Consider the following 13,404-nt stretch of genomic DNA (forward strand, 5'->3'; position numbering starts at 1 on the left):
TTTTCCCCCTATTGTTCTGGGTTGTCAGGGTACCTCCTTCACTGTTATCTTGGTAAAGATTTCGGTGTAATTATATTTTACAGTTCACTAGCTTTCTTTGTTTTTGAGAACTATAAATTGCTCAACTGTAACATAACTAGTTTTATTTAAGTGTATGTTTGGGTAAGTTTCTCATAGGTCTGCATTAAATAATAGCTTTTTGCCACTGCGATTCAAATGTTGGCGCTGGAGTCCTTGCCTTTCGAGATACTTCTCTGTAGTCCTTTGGTACTCTAGCAGCCAGCAACTGTTGTCACAGAAACAGTAGAACTCTGAAAACATACCACAGGTCAGTGTAGTTAAGACAACCACAAATCATTATTTTAACTTCACTTTTTCTGATTTTATTGTACTGTATATTGCTTGTTCAAAATAAACTGTTTATTGTGTTTTATTCATTACTTATAAGTTTGTGTCATAATGTTCAGTTTGTCTCAGTAGTCTTTTTGGTAACTTCTTTTATTAACAGCCTCATAAGTCAGTTGCTTAATTTATTTAACTGAATCACCATAAATGGTCCTGTTTAACCAATAATTGGTTTATGTTTTGTTTTTTTTTTTCAAGATTTTATTTTTTCCTTTTTCTCCCCAAAGACCCCCGGTACATAGTTGTGTATTCTTCGTTGTGGGTTCTTCTAGTTGTGGCATGTGGGACGCTGCCTCAGCGTGGTCTGATGAGCAGTGCCATGTCCGCGCCCAGGATTCGAACTAACGAAACACTGGGCCGCCTGCAGCGGAGCGCGCAAACTTAACCACTCGGCCACGGGGCCAGCCCCCAATTGGTTTATGTTTTTAAAGGTCATTTGCAGGTTGGTTGTTTGAAATTCGGAAGTTTATATCTGACTCTTTAAGAAAAGGAATATTTTATTTATCTTTGTACCCCCAGTATCTGGCCTGCGTTTGTCACATAATATGTGTTTAAAAATACCTTATGAATTGATGATTCAGATATTAATATAATCTGTAAAAGCCTTTTTGACCCATAATATACCTGTTTTCTTGCTGAGGAGAGGCTGGAAAATTTGGTTTGAAGATATGTTTGAGTAGATAGGCAAGAAGCTATCAGCTGTTTTCAAAATTGTTTGAAAATTTAGTGCAAGATGGTATTATTTAACTTAGGAATTTCAAAGTATTAGAAAACATGTTAATTCAAATGTGAAATAGTGTGTGAAAGAAACTTGGAGTAAAGAAATGTTAACAAGAAGCTGTGTTGTTTAGTGGTTAAAATTCAAGTTGGAGTTAGATCTGGATTTTAATCCTGTCCCTGCACAGTCACTAGTTAGGAAGTGAGGGAATGAATTTTCGGTACAATCTGGGGGAAGAACATTCTAGTGAGAGGGAGCAGCAGGTGCAGAGTCTTGAGGTGTTTGAAGAACAGCAAGGAGGCCATTGTGGCTAGGATGGAGAAACAGGGGAAGAGAAGAGAGAAGATCAGAGAGCTAACAGAGGGTCATATCAAGGAGGGTGTTAGAGGTCATTGTAAGGGCTTGGGCTTTTGCCCTGATCGGCTGGAAAGGCATTGCAGAGTTTTAAGCAGAGATGCAGTAACAAGATGTGAATTTCATTACTACTTGGATCAGCATGATAGGGGTGAATATGGTAAAAAGTGGTTTGGATTTTAGGTGTATTGGATTTTAGGTATATGATTACCAAGTATAGTATATATTGCTTTGTGAAACTCACACTACTAGGTTAAAGGAAAGTCAGTGACACTTGTGTGGCTATTGAAATAATTTTACCTTTTAAGAAAACTACCAAATCTCTAGAGTGTGTGGGCATTGGATAGAGAATCAGTGTTCCTGTTTTGCTGTATTTGTCTTTGGCGCCACTAGTCATGCTCTCTCTTCTTCCATCATTATTGTTTCAGCTACCACTTATAAACTGTGACTGCCCAGGGTGGCAAAAATGTTGATCTAATGTTAACTCTTGATGACGGATAGGTATTTATGAGATACTGTATCTGGGCTTTCAACAGAATGCTGTAATTTCTTAGGGATGTCTGCCATTGGCAGAGGATAGGAGTGGGCCAGGTAAGCTTGATTGTTTGTTTATTGATTCTGTTAATCTCCTTGAACTCTAGATTTAACTTCCAGTTTTTTTAATTGGACAGCTTCACATTTTCTAGGCATCTCAAATTCTACATATCTTTGAGTCTTCTCCAAATTAGAAGGATAAAATCTATGAAGGTCAATGTATATCAACTAAACTCTTCAGAATAAATGAGGTGATAATAATTACCATGTATTGAGTTCCTACTGAAGGCCAGGAACTGCTAGGTGCTTTACGTAGATAGTACATTAGATTGTAGGCTTTTAGGGGGAGGGGAGAAGTGAGGGGGAGAGATTGATCTTCTTGCAAAGAAAAGCTCCAAGCTTGTTTCCCTGTTATCTTTCCTCCAAATAGCTTATGATAATAGGTTATTTGATTAAAAATCATGTTTAATTAGAATTCAGTGGCTTTTAAAGAACATTTACTGACACTCAACGTGTTTGTATTTGTAGGAGCTGACTAAGGCTTTGGAACAGAAACCAGATGATGCACAGTATTATTGTCAAAGAGCTTACTGTCACATTCTTCTTGGGAATTACTGTGGTAACTTTTCTTACAAAGTATACTGTCTCTTCTTCATAGGTTTGTTATAAATTTTGCCCAAGATACAATGAGTCTGGTAAAATGGAGATTATCTTCAAGGATTTTTAAATTGATCTTTCATACGAGGGGAAGTAGCTGAAGTGTGACAAGCGTTACGTTGCACTCATTTAAATTTTATGGGTATCTATTCTTCCTTCTGTGGGTGGAGAATTTGTCCAGATTTCATTTCTGGTTTTTAGATGTGCTAACAAAAAGAATAGCATCATATTTACTGTTTTACAGCATATTTAAATGAAATGCTCTCTTTTGCATTTTTTACAAAAAGAATGTACTTCTGTATTACTTGTGTTTAATTATTCTGGATAGAAAATGTGGGTAGGGAAAAATTAAATTGACTGTGAGTCAAATACATAAATGATGTTAGTGAGAAAATTAGATGAACTGTGTGGCACAGAGCTTTATTTATTGACTGAAGAGCTTTAAGAAGGAAGCTAAATATTAGGCCAGTAGGAAGGTATGAGGGTAATATTTGTTTGAATCATATCTAGGATTGGCTTTTTCTCATTTAAAATTATTTGTCCATTTTACCACATTGTAAACTTAAAAATCTAAGACTGATTCAAATTTTTTGTGTAATATTTGTTAGGATCTGTAAATAACTGACTAAAAATCCCCTTTTTTCATACACAGATGCTGTTGCTGATGCAAAGAAATCTCTTGAACTTAATCCAAGTAATTCCACTGCTATGCTGAGAAAAGGGTATACAATAACTACTGCTCTTGTTTGATCTGGACTACAGATAGTAGATTTTAGTTTGTTGAATGAATTAATTGTTAGCTTTATATGAATAGTAAATTCTGTATTTACACATTTTATAGCTGAGATAGGATTCAAGTTGAAATATAGTTTATATTTCTGTTTTTGTATTAACTGATGTGATAGGATATGTGTAGTTAGTATGTTTTAAAATAGTGATGATTGAAGTAACTGCAAAGTATAAATGAAACTGATGGATTTCAAATCCCTTTTTTGTTCATTAGAATTTACTGTATTAACTGACTAGAGAACATCTCATCCTTAACCATGCTGGACAGACTACATTTAATGCTGTGAAAACTCTGTATCTGTGTACTTTACATCCCAGTTTGTTTCTGTTGATAAGTGTGACTTTATTCCTTAAGTAAGGAATATTTTAAATTCCTTAGTACAGCTGTATTTTGGAGCAAGCAAGTGTATTCAATTAAAATGAAGAAATTCCTTCTGAAATGAGTTCCAAATTGCATTTTAGTGGGAATTATACTGGATGTCGCAGTAGAGTATTTTAGAAGGTCTATTTTCTAAATATTAACTTATACTTTTAACTTATTAACATATTCTTTTAACAATAAAGAAAATACTAGGATTTTTTATTTAGAAGGCTATTTTTCATGATCTCGTGTGTGTGTGTGTGTGTGTGTGGTGTTTGTTTTTTAATATACTCATACAGGATATGTGAATACCATGAAAAAAACTATGCTGCTGCTCTAGAAACTTTTACGGAAGGACAGAAATTAGATAGTAAGTATTAGAATTATATGTTAAACTCTAACCCATTACTTGTGTGTCTTGAATACCATACCTGAATTTTGTTAGCATAATCTCAAGTTAATTGTAGAAACCCAACACCTTTTTTCCTCCTCTTAATGACTTCTCGTGTTGATTGCAGAATTTGAATTTACTTAAAAATTTAAATTGGCCTTTCTTTAGCATTTAAGTGCAGATAAACTTTACCATTAGAAGCTAAAAACTATAAACTTAGTCTGGCTTTATTTTTTTCTAATGGGCAAGTGAAAGTTTAATTTGCTCTCATTAAGTTGTTATTCAGATTGCTGAGCTAGGAAATCTTACAACAAAGAATTTACTGAGATGTGAAGTATAAGTTTCGATAAATCATGGTAGTGTATAGAAGAAACATGGAGCTTTGAGAGTATTGTGTTTTTAATGTTATCTGTTTGAGAGAAACAGTTGAAAGTTAACACAGTGGTATGAATATGCACATAAATAGAAATTGTAAGAGCTAAGAATCAAAAGATCTGCAGAATACTAAAAGACAGAGGTTGTAAGTAATCTCATAGATAATAATAGAATACAGAATCCTAATTGTGTACTATCATTTTATCTTTTATGATGATAGACTGTTATCACGATTCTCTAAAGCTATGGTTCCTAATAGGGGATAATTTTGCTTCCTGGGGACATTTGGCAGAAGAGATTTTCGATTATCATGACTAGGAATGGGGGATGTGCTCCTGGCATCTAGTGAGTAGAGGCCAGCGATGCTCCTAAACATCCTACAACGCACAGGATTGTCCCCCACAATCGAGAAGTATCTGGTCCAAATGTTAGTAGTGCTGAAGTTGAGAAACCCTCCTCTAAAGTACTGTATAATTATATTTTTATTTATTTTAATTTTTAAATTTTTTTTTCCTTTTTCTCCCCAAAGCCCCCCGGTATATAGTTGTATATTCTTAGTTGTGGGTCCCTCTAGTTGTGGCACGTGGGACGCCGCCTCAGCATGGCTCAATGAGTGGTGCCATGTCTGCGCCCAGGATTCCAACCAACAAAACACTGGGCTGCCTGCAGCGGAGCGTGCAAACTTAACCACTCGGCCACGGGGCTGGCCCCAGGGCCCCTGTATTTTTATGTTTTTAAAAATTTACTCTGTACTGCTTTAAATATTTGCTTTTCTGCCATATACCTGCTTGAGAAAGGACATCAGGCCCAGCTTTGCAAATGGAACCTACAGATTAGCAAAGAAGAGATCTGGGCAATAGGAGTTGTTCTCAAACTTGGTTATCCCAAGTGTGGTACATGAATAATATGACTATTCAGTTAGCAAGCTAGCGTATCTGCACTCTTAGTAAATGCTATCCACTGTCTTGATGCATATTTGAAAGCCCTGATGGGTCATGAGTCATTCCATCCTCTAGATTTCTTAAGCCCTATTCTTTTATCTTTTTAGAGCATCTAAAGTCCCTAGAAAGTTCCCTGCCCACATTCCTTCCTTGAGTAATATCTTATTATCTATCATGCCATTGACTTTTATCTTAGAATTATTTCAGAGGTGGCCTCAGAAGGTGTCTGCTCCTTGATAAAATTGCTGTTGAGGATATTTAATTTAAAAACAAATTTGTCTTTTAATTTAATTCCAGGAAAAATTTATATTAGACTGTTAGGCTTTCATTTTTATCAGGGAAAAAAGTTTATAACTCAGAATTTTACCTTTTTCCCCTTTATATGGTAGGAAGCTTGGTTTTATTTACTGATTAATTTGAATAATAGGATTTTGATGTACAGTCATGCATTGCCAACAGGGGTTGCTGCCTCAGCGTGGCTTGATGAGCAGTGCCATGTCCTCGCCCAGGATTCGAACCAACGAAACACTGGGCCACCTGCAGCAGAGCGTGCGAACTTAACCACTTGGCCACGGGGCCAGCCCCGAGTTTGTTTATTTTTTTATTTTTTAAAGATTGGCACCTGGGCTAACACCTGTTGCCAATCTTCCTTTTTTTTATTTTTTTTTATTTTAAGGATGGGCACCTGGGCTAACAACTGTTACCAATCTCTTTTTTTTTTTTCCTGCTTTATCTCCCCAAACCCCCCCTGTACATGGTTGTGTATCTTAGTTGCAGGTCCTTCTAGTTGTGGGATCTGGGATGCCGCCTCAACGTGGCCTGACGAGCAGTCCCATGTCTGTGCCCAGGATCCGAACCCTGGGCCGCCGCAGCGGAGCACATGAACTTAACCACTCAGCCACGGAGCTGGCCCCCCTCAGCCCAGAGTTTAGGCTGATTATTTTTAAGAAACAAAATGGGGCCGGCCCGGTGGCGTAGCAGTTAAGTTTGCACGTTGCGCTTCTCAGGGGCCCGGGGTTCACCGGTTTGGATCCTGGGTACAGACATGGCACTGCTTGGCAAAAGCCATGCTGTAGTAGGCGTAAAGAGGAGGATTGGCAGTAGTTAGCTCAGGGCTAATCTTCCTCAAAAAAAAAAAAAAGAGAAGACTCAGAAAGTTTTTATCTCCCCCTTAACTGCCTATAAGAATTCGGATAGAAAAACCTGTCTCAGGAAGGGAGCTACTGACTTAGTAGCATAACATGAACTAGGTGGTAGACAGGAAGGAACCTAGAAAAGCCTGTTTGTTGGGCTCCCCTCTATGTTCCTCTGTTTCTGTATGGCCAAACACTTGTTTTCCATACGTTTGCTTTTTTCCACCTGTGAATTGCCTCCTTTCCCTTTGAAGTCCCTGACCTCCAACATCATCTTTTGTCTTTAGCTGAGGGTGGTATTTAAGGCGAGGCCTTTGGCCATTTTGGGGAGTTAATTTGGTTTCCCTGGGTTTCCGCCACGTATACTTGTTACTGAAACTTTATTTGTGTTTCTCCTGTTAATCTGTCTCGTGTCAGTTTAGTTCTTAGACCAGCCAGAAGAACCTAGTATGGTAGAGGAAAATTTCTTCCTCCCCTGTGTTACTGAGACAAACCTAGATGGTGTAGCCTACTACACACCTAGGCTAGATGGTATAATCTTATGGGACCACTGTTGTATATGAGGTCTGTCATTGACCGACATGTCATTATGTGGTTCATGACTGTAATTGTTCGCCTCTAGAATGAATGTATGTGTGTGTGTGGGTGTGTATATATATGAGTTAAGGCCTCTGTAATTGAATTTCATCTATAAATTAGTGAAATAGAAAATTTCATTTTAAGACATTTTTAATAGCTTTTTATTTTTCAGAATAATCTTGCCTGCAGTTAGCTTGAATTAGTAAACTTTTTTTGGATCACTTTTAATAATTTTTCTTTTTTTAATGCATATATTTTTTTAAGATTGGCACCTGAGCTAACAGCTGTTGCCAATCTTCTTTTTTTCTTCTTCTTCTTCTCCCTACAGCCCCCCAGTACATAGTTGTATATTCTAGTTGTAGGTCCTTCTGGCTGTTCTATGTGGGATTCTGCCTCAGTGTGGCTTGATGAGCGGTGCCATGTCTGCACTCAGGATCCAAACAGGTGAAACCCTGGGCCACCGAAGCAGAGTGTGCGAACTTAACTACTTGGCCATGGGGCCGACCCCTAATAATTTTTCTTAACATCAAGACAATGTTTTTGGTCTTGTGACTCTAATTATTCTGAGTCTTCACAAGTGAATAATTTGCTTATGTAAATGTTTACAGTGGTATCTGTAAATATTCACTGTCTGCAATCTCTTGGATGCCATGGAATTTGGAGATACGACAGAATTCCACAAAGTATAAAGATAATTCTTGGTGTTAGTAGGAAAGGCATGGTAACATATAAAGCCACAGAGAATTATAGGCAGAATAGGTAGCCACATTGAAGAGCAAACTGGTGGAGGGACGCTTCTGGACCTTAACCCAGCTGCCAGTTACCAGGCCTCCACCAAACCCTAACTGATAACATTGAGAATCAAATTCAAGTCTGATCTTGTTGTATGAGAAGGAAGCTCCTTTAAGAGGAGAGAGGTGAGGGGAAATGCAGATTTATGTGCATCTGGAAACCAGTAAGGTTAACTGGTTAAAACTAATGTTTTTTTTAAATCAAAATTCTTCAGAATGAACAACTACATGTTAAACCTATTCATATATTAATAGCTATAACATTAGGATGGCTCTAAGCTCTGTTAGGACAGGTATTTTTGTCTGTTTAATTCACTGCTGAATCGCCAGTGCCTAGAACGGTGTTTGGAACATAGTAGGTGTTTAGTAATTATTTTTTGAATGAATGTGTTAATTGTGCAGATGAGTGATGTTACAGTCGTTTTGTTCTTTTAGATGCAGATGCTGATTTCATTGTCTGGATTAAAAGGTGTCAAGAAGCTCAGAATGGTAAGCATACAGGCTTCCCATGGTCTTTCAATTTAAAAAGAAGTAAACATTTGACATTTTTTGATTTAAACACATTTGTTTTTAACTTTATAAATTATAATTGAAGTAGTACATGTTCCCTTAGATAGGGATTTCCAAAGGCATTCTGATTTTTGCCTAGTGTATGTTGACCAGGTTGGATTTGTTTTGCATTGGTATTACTGGTAAGAAATTACAAGGAGTCTAAAGTGACTCCAGGGTGCAGAATTAAACCACTTTCCTTTATTAGGAATGTATGGAGAATTGCTTTGCTTAATTAGTACATTTGTGCTATGGAAATCATGTATATAACTTTGCCTATAAATGTAGTGTTTTCTGAAAATATTTTCTTTTTATTTTTTTAATAGGATCACAGTCCGAAGTGGTAAGTCCAGAGTTTGTATCCTTCATGTTTTTACTTAATTATATTATTCCCAAATATACTTAAGCCAGGATACAGAATAAGGTTTCTCTCAGTTAAATATTAAGCAATTCCATTTAACTACTTGTTCCTCCAGCAACTGAAATACTGTTATTTTTTGGTAAAATAAATATAGACACTTATAGTCATGAAACTTATTGGGCTATTGTAATGCATTGAGTGTGATTTGAGTTGATTTATGTATTTAGTATGGTCAGGATGATTATTTCTTTGGTGAAAAGTCATAACATTAGGTGTGAAGCACTTGCAGGGCTTATGGTGTGCTAAGACACCAAGGTTAACTAAAATTTGGAAGTGTTTAATCTCTCTGTAATTCAGTGTTGTACTTGTTTTGGACATGAAGATTTTCAAGTCTTTTCAGTTATTAAAAATTACGGTGGAGTTGAAAATTGATTTTTTTTTTTAAACCAACTTAGGTTTATATACAACACACAGTTAAATTATGGCTAATGGCTTTTAGCAGCAGTCATCTACATAGTTAGTCAGGAAATAAAATGACAGGGGATCAGGAGATGTATGTGTAAGCCTAATTCTCTTTATGGGCAATTACTTAACGTTTTTGAGTCTCTTCTTCATCTATAAAGGAAGATTTACATCTCTGTCTTCCAGAGTTCCATCCTGACGTTGAAAAAGTCAGTTATTCTCTGAGCTTTCTTCATGTGTACACAGGGCCTAATAGAGCTAATCTACTTCAGACAGGTGGTTGTGAGCTTCAGGCAAGACACGTGTATATGTAGTTACTGGGGTTTGAACGTTGCCTCAAGTGAGCCCCGTTTCGCTATCCCTCTACCTCCAGGCTTGTCCCTATTCCTAGGGCTGGTGGGGGGGAATGGATTGGAGGAGGTGTTTAAAAGTTGGCTTCCTTCACCTGCTGGTATTTTTGTCTGGGTTTTATAATATTTGGGATTGAGACTAGGCCTGAAGACAACAGAATGGCATTTGGATAACAGGGACTTTGTCTGGTAACACAAACAGCTGTTTTGTGACAGTGCATTTTGTCACTGCTGTAGTTCAATCTAGTTTTATCTTGCTACCAAAGTGAGCTGGAAAAATCTGTTCTAGTCGGTGTCTCCACTTGATATCATGTAGATTTAAGTATTTCTCAATACTTAACACTAGAGAGTGATTCTGAGTTAGGCTCAGATCTCTAAAGTGATTTTACTTATTTTCTTCCAAACTTCATCTCTTTCCTTCTCATTTAGGGACAACTTAGAGGCCACCTGAGAGCCAGGGCGAGTTCTTTAGATTTACTTATTTACGGTCTTAACTGGCACACATGTAGTTTAGGAAACTATGGATTGGTCAGGAGTCACTTTGTTTCTTGATGGGCAGTGTAGAATGTTTGTCGCAGAGGGGCCATGTTCCTTCATATGTTCTAGAGCAGTGTCATGCCATTGTTAAGCCTGAAGATTATACTATATTCTTAAAAATGTTTTTTTAAATGCTACTGTTATTTTCAGTTTAGAGAGTTATTGCATGTTGGAACTGAACATTTTATATGTAACCTTTTCCAGTCATACCTTTAGAAAGTTTTCTGGGGTTTATGCTGCTTTTATTTTAGAAGAAAAATCTTTTTTGAAATTGAAACTCAATTATAAAAATGCTGAATATTCTAATTTTTGTGAGGACTAGTATTATTTAACAGTTATGGATACCATGCTTTGTCTTTGAAGGATATTTTCATGTAGTTATTCTGTATCAAAGCAACTATAACACTGGGTAAGTTAATAATACGTTTAAATATAGAATTGCTAAACTAACTTGTAAAAATCTTTCTCTTTCAACCTGCGAAAATTAGTCTGCATCCCAGCGGACTCATCAGTCAAAAATTAAGTAAGTGTTTCTTTTTTATAATGCATGATGAATATGCTTAAAGGGAAAAAGACCCTGTCATTGGAAAGTAAGCAGATCCTTACCTTTGATTTAAATTTTTTTAAAAATCATGTTATAGCCTTGAAAAACTAATTCTAAGGCTGTTTACTGATTAGTATTAGTGTTCATATTAAGGTTAAATTCAAATTACTTCTCAACTTTAAGCTTGTTTCACGTAATTCCATATTATGTCGCCTTTCCATATATTAAGGAGAGTGTCTTCCAGTCTAGTTGTTATTATATAGGTAAATAAGTTAATAGTAGGCTCGAGAGAAGTGTAATTTTACCTGCCTTTTATACTTGGAGTAAATTTTTCATAAAATAATTCTGTGTAAGTTGAAAGTGACCAATGGTGAGGGCAGCGATTACAGTAATGATTAAGCAGCTAGCAAGTATTTGAATTTATTTTTAATTATTTATTAGCCATGTGTACTACATGTATTCTTAGGACTGAAACAGAAGGAAGCATAAGGCATTGAGCTTTGCTTTCTCACTGAATTTTAAAGAGAAACTGTGGGACTCTTATAGTTTATTTCTTTAATCAAGGTGCTTTTTGACACAATTACCTAAAATGCCTTGGAAATGTTAAAACAAAGCAATTTATTCGTGTTCTTTCTGGGGAGATACAAGAGGACTCTCCAAGTACCTAGTAGTCACAGGAACTTTGACTAGCTTGGTGGCAGCAGCAGGGAGAGGGCACATAAATATCAAATAGTAATTATGGTGTTTGGAGCAAAAAATAATCCAACATTGATTTAGTAAGTACACTGTGTACCAAGCGCTGTGCTTAGTCCTGGGAATGTAATAGTGATAGGATAGATAAATCACTTTGCCCTCCTGGAGTTTATAATGTGGTCTAATTTTAAGGTGAGGGTCCCTACATTTTTAGAGCTTTCAGTGTGAGACAGACACGTAATTAGAATCTCTAGGGACACGAATCTTCCCACACACATTGGGATTGAAGAAAAATATTGTATTTAATGTGCCTGGCAGAATGAGTTGAACTTTGAATTATTTTAATTTCAGCTCATTTACTTCTGCCCCCTATTCTCAGGGCTTTTTGTCCCCAGCTTCAGTTGCGAGATCATGGAGTGTGGAGTCAAGCTAACCTGGGTCCAGTGTAACACCTATCACTGAAGGGCTGATTGCTTCACCCTTCTGAACTTACATTTTTTCATCTGTAAAATAGGGATGGAAGTGTTTACATCTTCTTGGTATTAGATTGAAATGAGTATAAAACTATTGATGGTGTATAATAACTGTTAGCTATTTAGAGTAAATCTTATCTTTAACATTAGCTTAAGCTCAGCAGTATTAGAGATGTAAGTCAGAACCCAGAAAATCATGTAAGTATTTAAATCCACTGGAAGGGTTTGGGGCATCATCTACCTTACTGTTCTTTTCCATTAGTACAGATCATGGGAAATTAGTTATATAAAATTGTTTCTATGAACCAGCACTGCTTTGCTATTTTGTTCCTCAAGGTGGAGCTCTTACTGTTTATCAAATTGTAGTTTTTATCTTATCAAAACAAAGCAATAACTAAGAAAATTGGAAGTTCTGTTTTAAGTTTCCTTTTTCTTTTTTAATAGGTATGACTGGTATCAAACAGAATCTCAAGTAATCATTACACTTATGATCAAGAATGTTCAGAAGAATGATGTAAATGTGGAATTTTCAGAAAAAGAGGTCATTATAGCCTTTGAACCATTTTTTATGTTGAGATTAAATACTTTTATTTATAAATACAGTATATTGCAGAATAATCTGTAGCAGTTTATCAGATATATGTCATTTCTTCCTGAGATAATGTAGTAAATGCTGATAAAAATCTGAAGCATTCCTTTTCCATTGGAATCATTTTAAGTTTTGAGATAAGAGTATATGTATACTGTAGATTATAACTAGATGTGCATTATTTTCTTTAGATTTAGAATTCAAAGCAGAACTTAATTGAGAAATATATAAGACCATTAGTAAGATATGTGATTTGGGCTCAGCCCAGTTGCATAGTGGTTAAGTTTGCACACTCTGCTTCGGCAGCCCAGGGTTTGTGGGTTCGGATCCCAGGTGCGGACCTACATACCACTCATCAAACCATGCTATGGAGGTGTCCCACATAGGAAATGGAGGAAGATTGGCATGGATGTTAGCTCAGGGATCATCTTTCTCAAGCAAAAAGGGAAGGATTGGTAGCAGATGTTAAGCTCAGGGACAGTCTTCCTCGCCAAAAAAAAAAGATAATGTGATTTGATTTCATTTATGCAGTATACTTCGTGAAAAGGTCTACTTATTTGTTGTATGATTTATACATCTTAGATTTTACTAACTGTATTAAATGAATGTGACTTTTAATAACTTTGTATCTTAGCACTTAGAAAATATTGTGATAGATATTTAGGAGAGTTTGTGGTAGAACTAGACGTTTTACACATGAATTCTTTTGTTACATATTGTATCATTTTACTCTTGTGTCTTGAGTCTCCTTGAGATTTAAATGCTAAATATGTGTTATGAAATACACTCTTTTGTGCTGTTTAATTATGTATATGAGA

At 36.2% G+C, this 13,404-nt stretch overlaps 1 protein-coding gene across 1 annotated transcript in view; it reads left to right on the forward strand.

The window, feature by feature from the left end:
* Positions 1-13,404, forward strand: part of SUGT1 (SGT1 homolog, MIS12 kinetochore complex assembly cochaperone) — a 37,891-nt gene that overhangs the window by 5,160 nt on the left and 19,327 nt on the right. The window contains exons 3-9 of the mRNA XM_014854856.3: positions 2,540-2,630; positions 3,321-3,390; positions 4,118-4,188; positions 8,464-8,517; positions 8,904-8,920; positions 10,776-10,810; positions 12,442-12,538. Coding sequence (XP_014710342.1) covers positions 2,540-2,630; positions 3,321-3,390; positions 4,118-4,188; positions 8,464-8,517; positions 8,904-8,920; positions 10,776-10,810; positions 12,442-12,538 — 435 coding nt within the window. The remainder of the gene's footprint in view (positions 1-2,539; positions 2,631-3,320; positions 3,391-4,117; positions 4,189-8,463; positions 8,518-8,903; positions 8,921-10,775; positions 10,811-12,441; positions 12,539-13,404) is intronic.

The sequence above is a fragment of the Equus asinus genome, chromosome 11 (assembly GCF_041296235.1).
Source record: "Equus asinus isolate D_3611 breed Donkey chromosome 11, EquAss-T2T_v2, whole genome shotgun sequence".
NCBI classification, from domain to species: domain Eukaryota; kingdom Metazoa; phylum Chordata; class Mammalia; order Perissodactyla; family Equidae; genus Equus; species Equus asinus.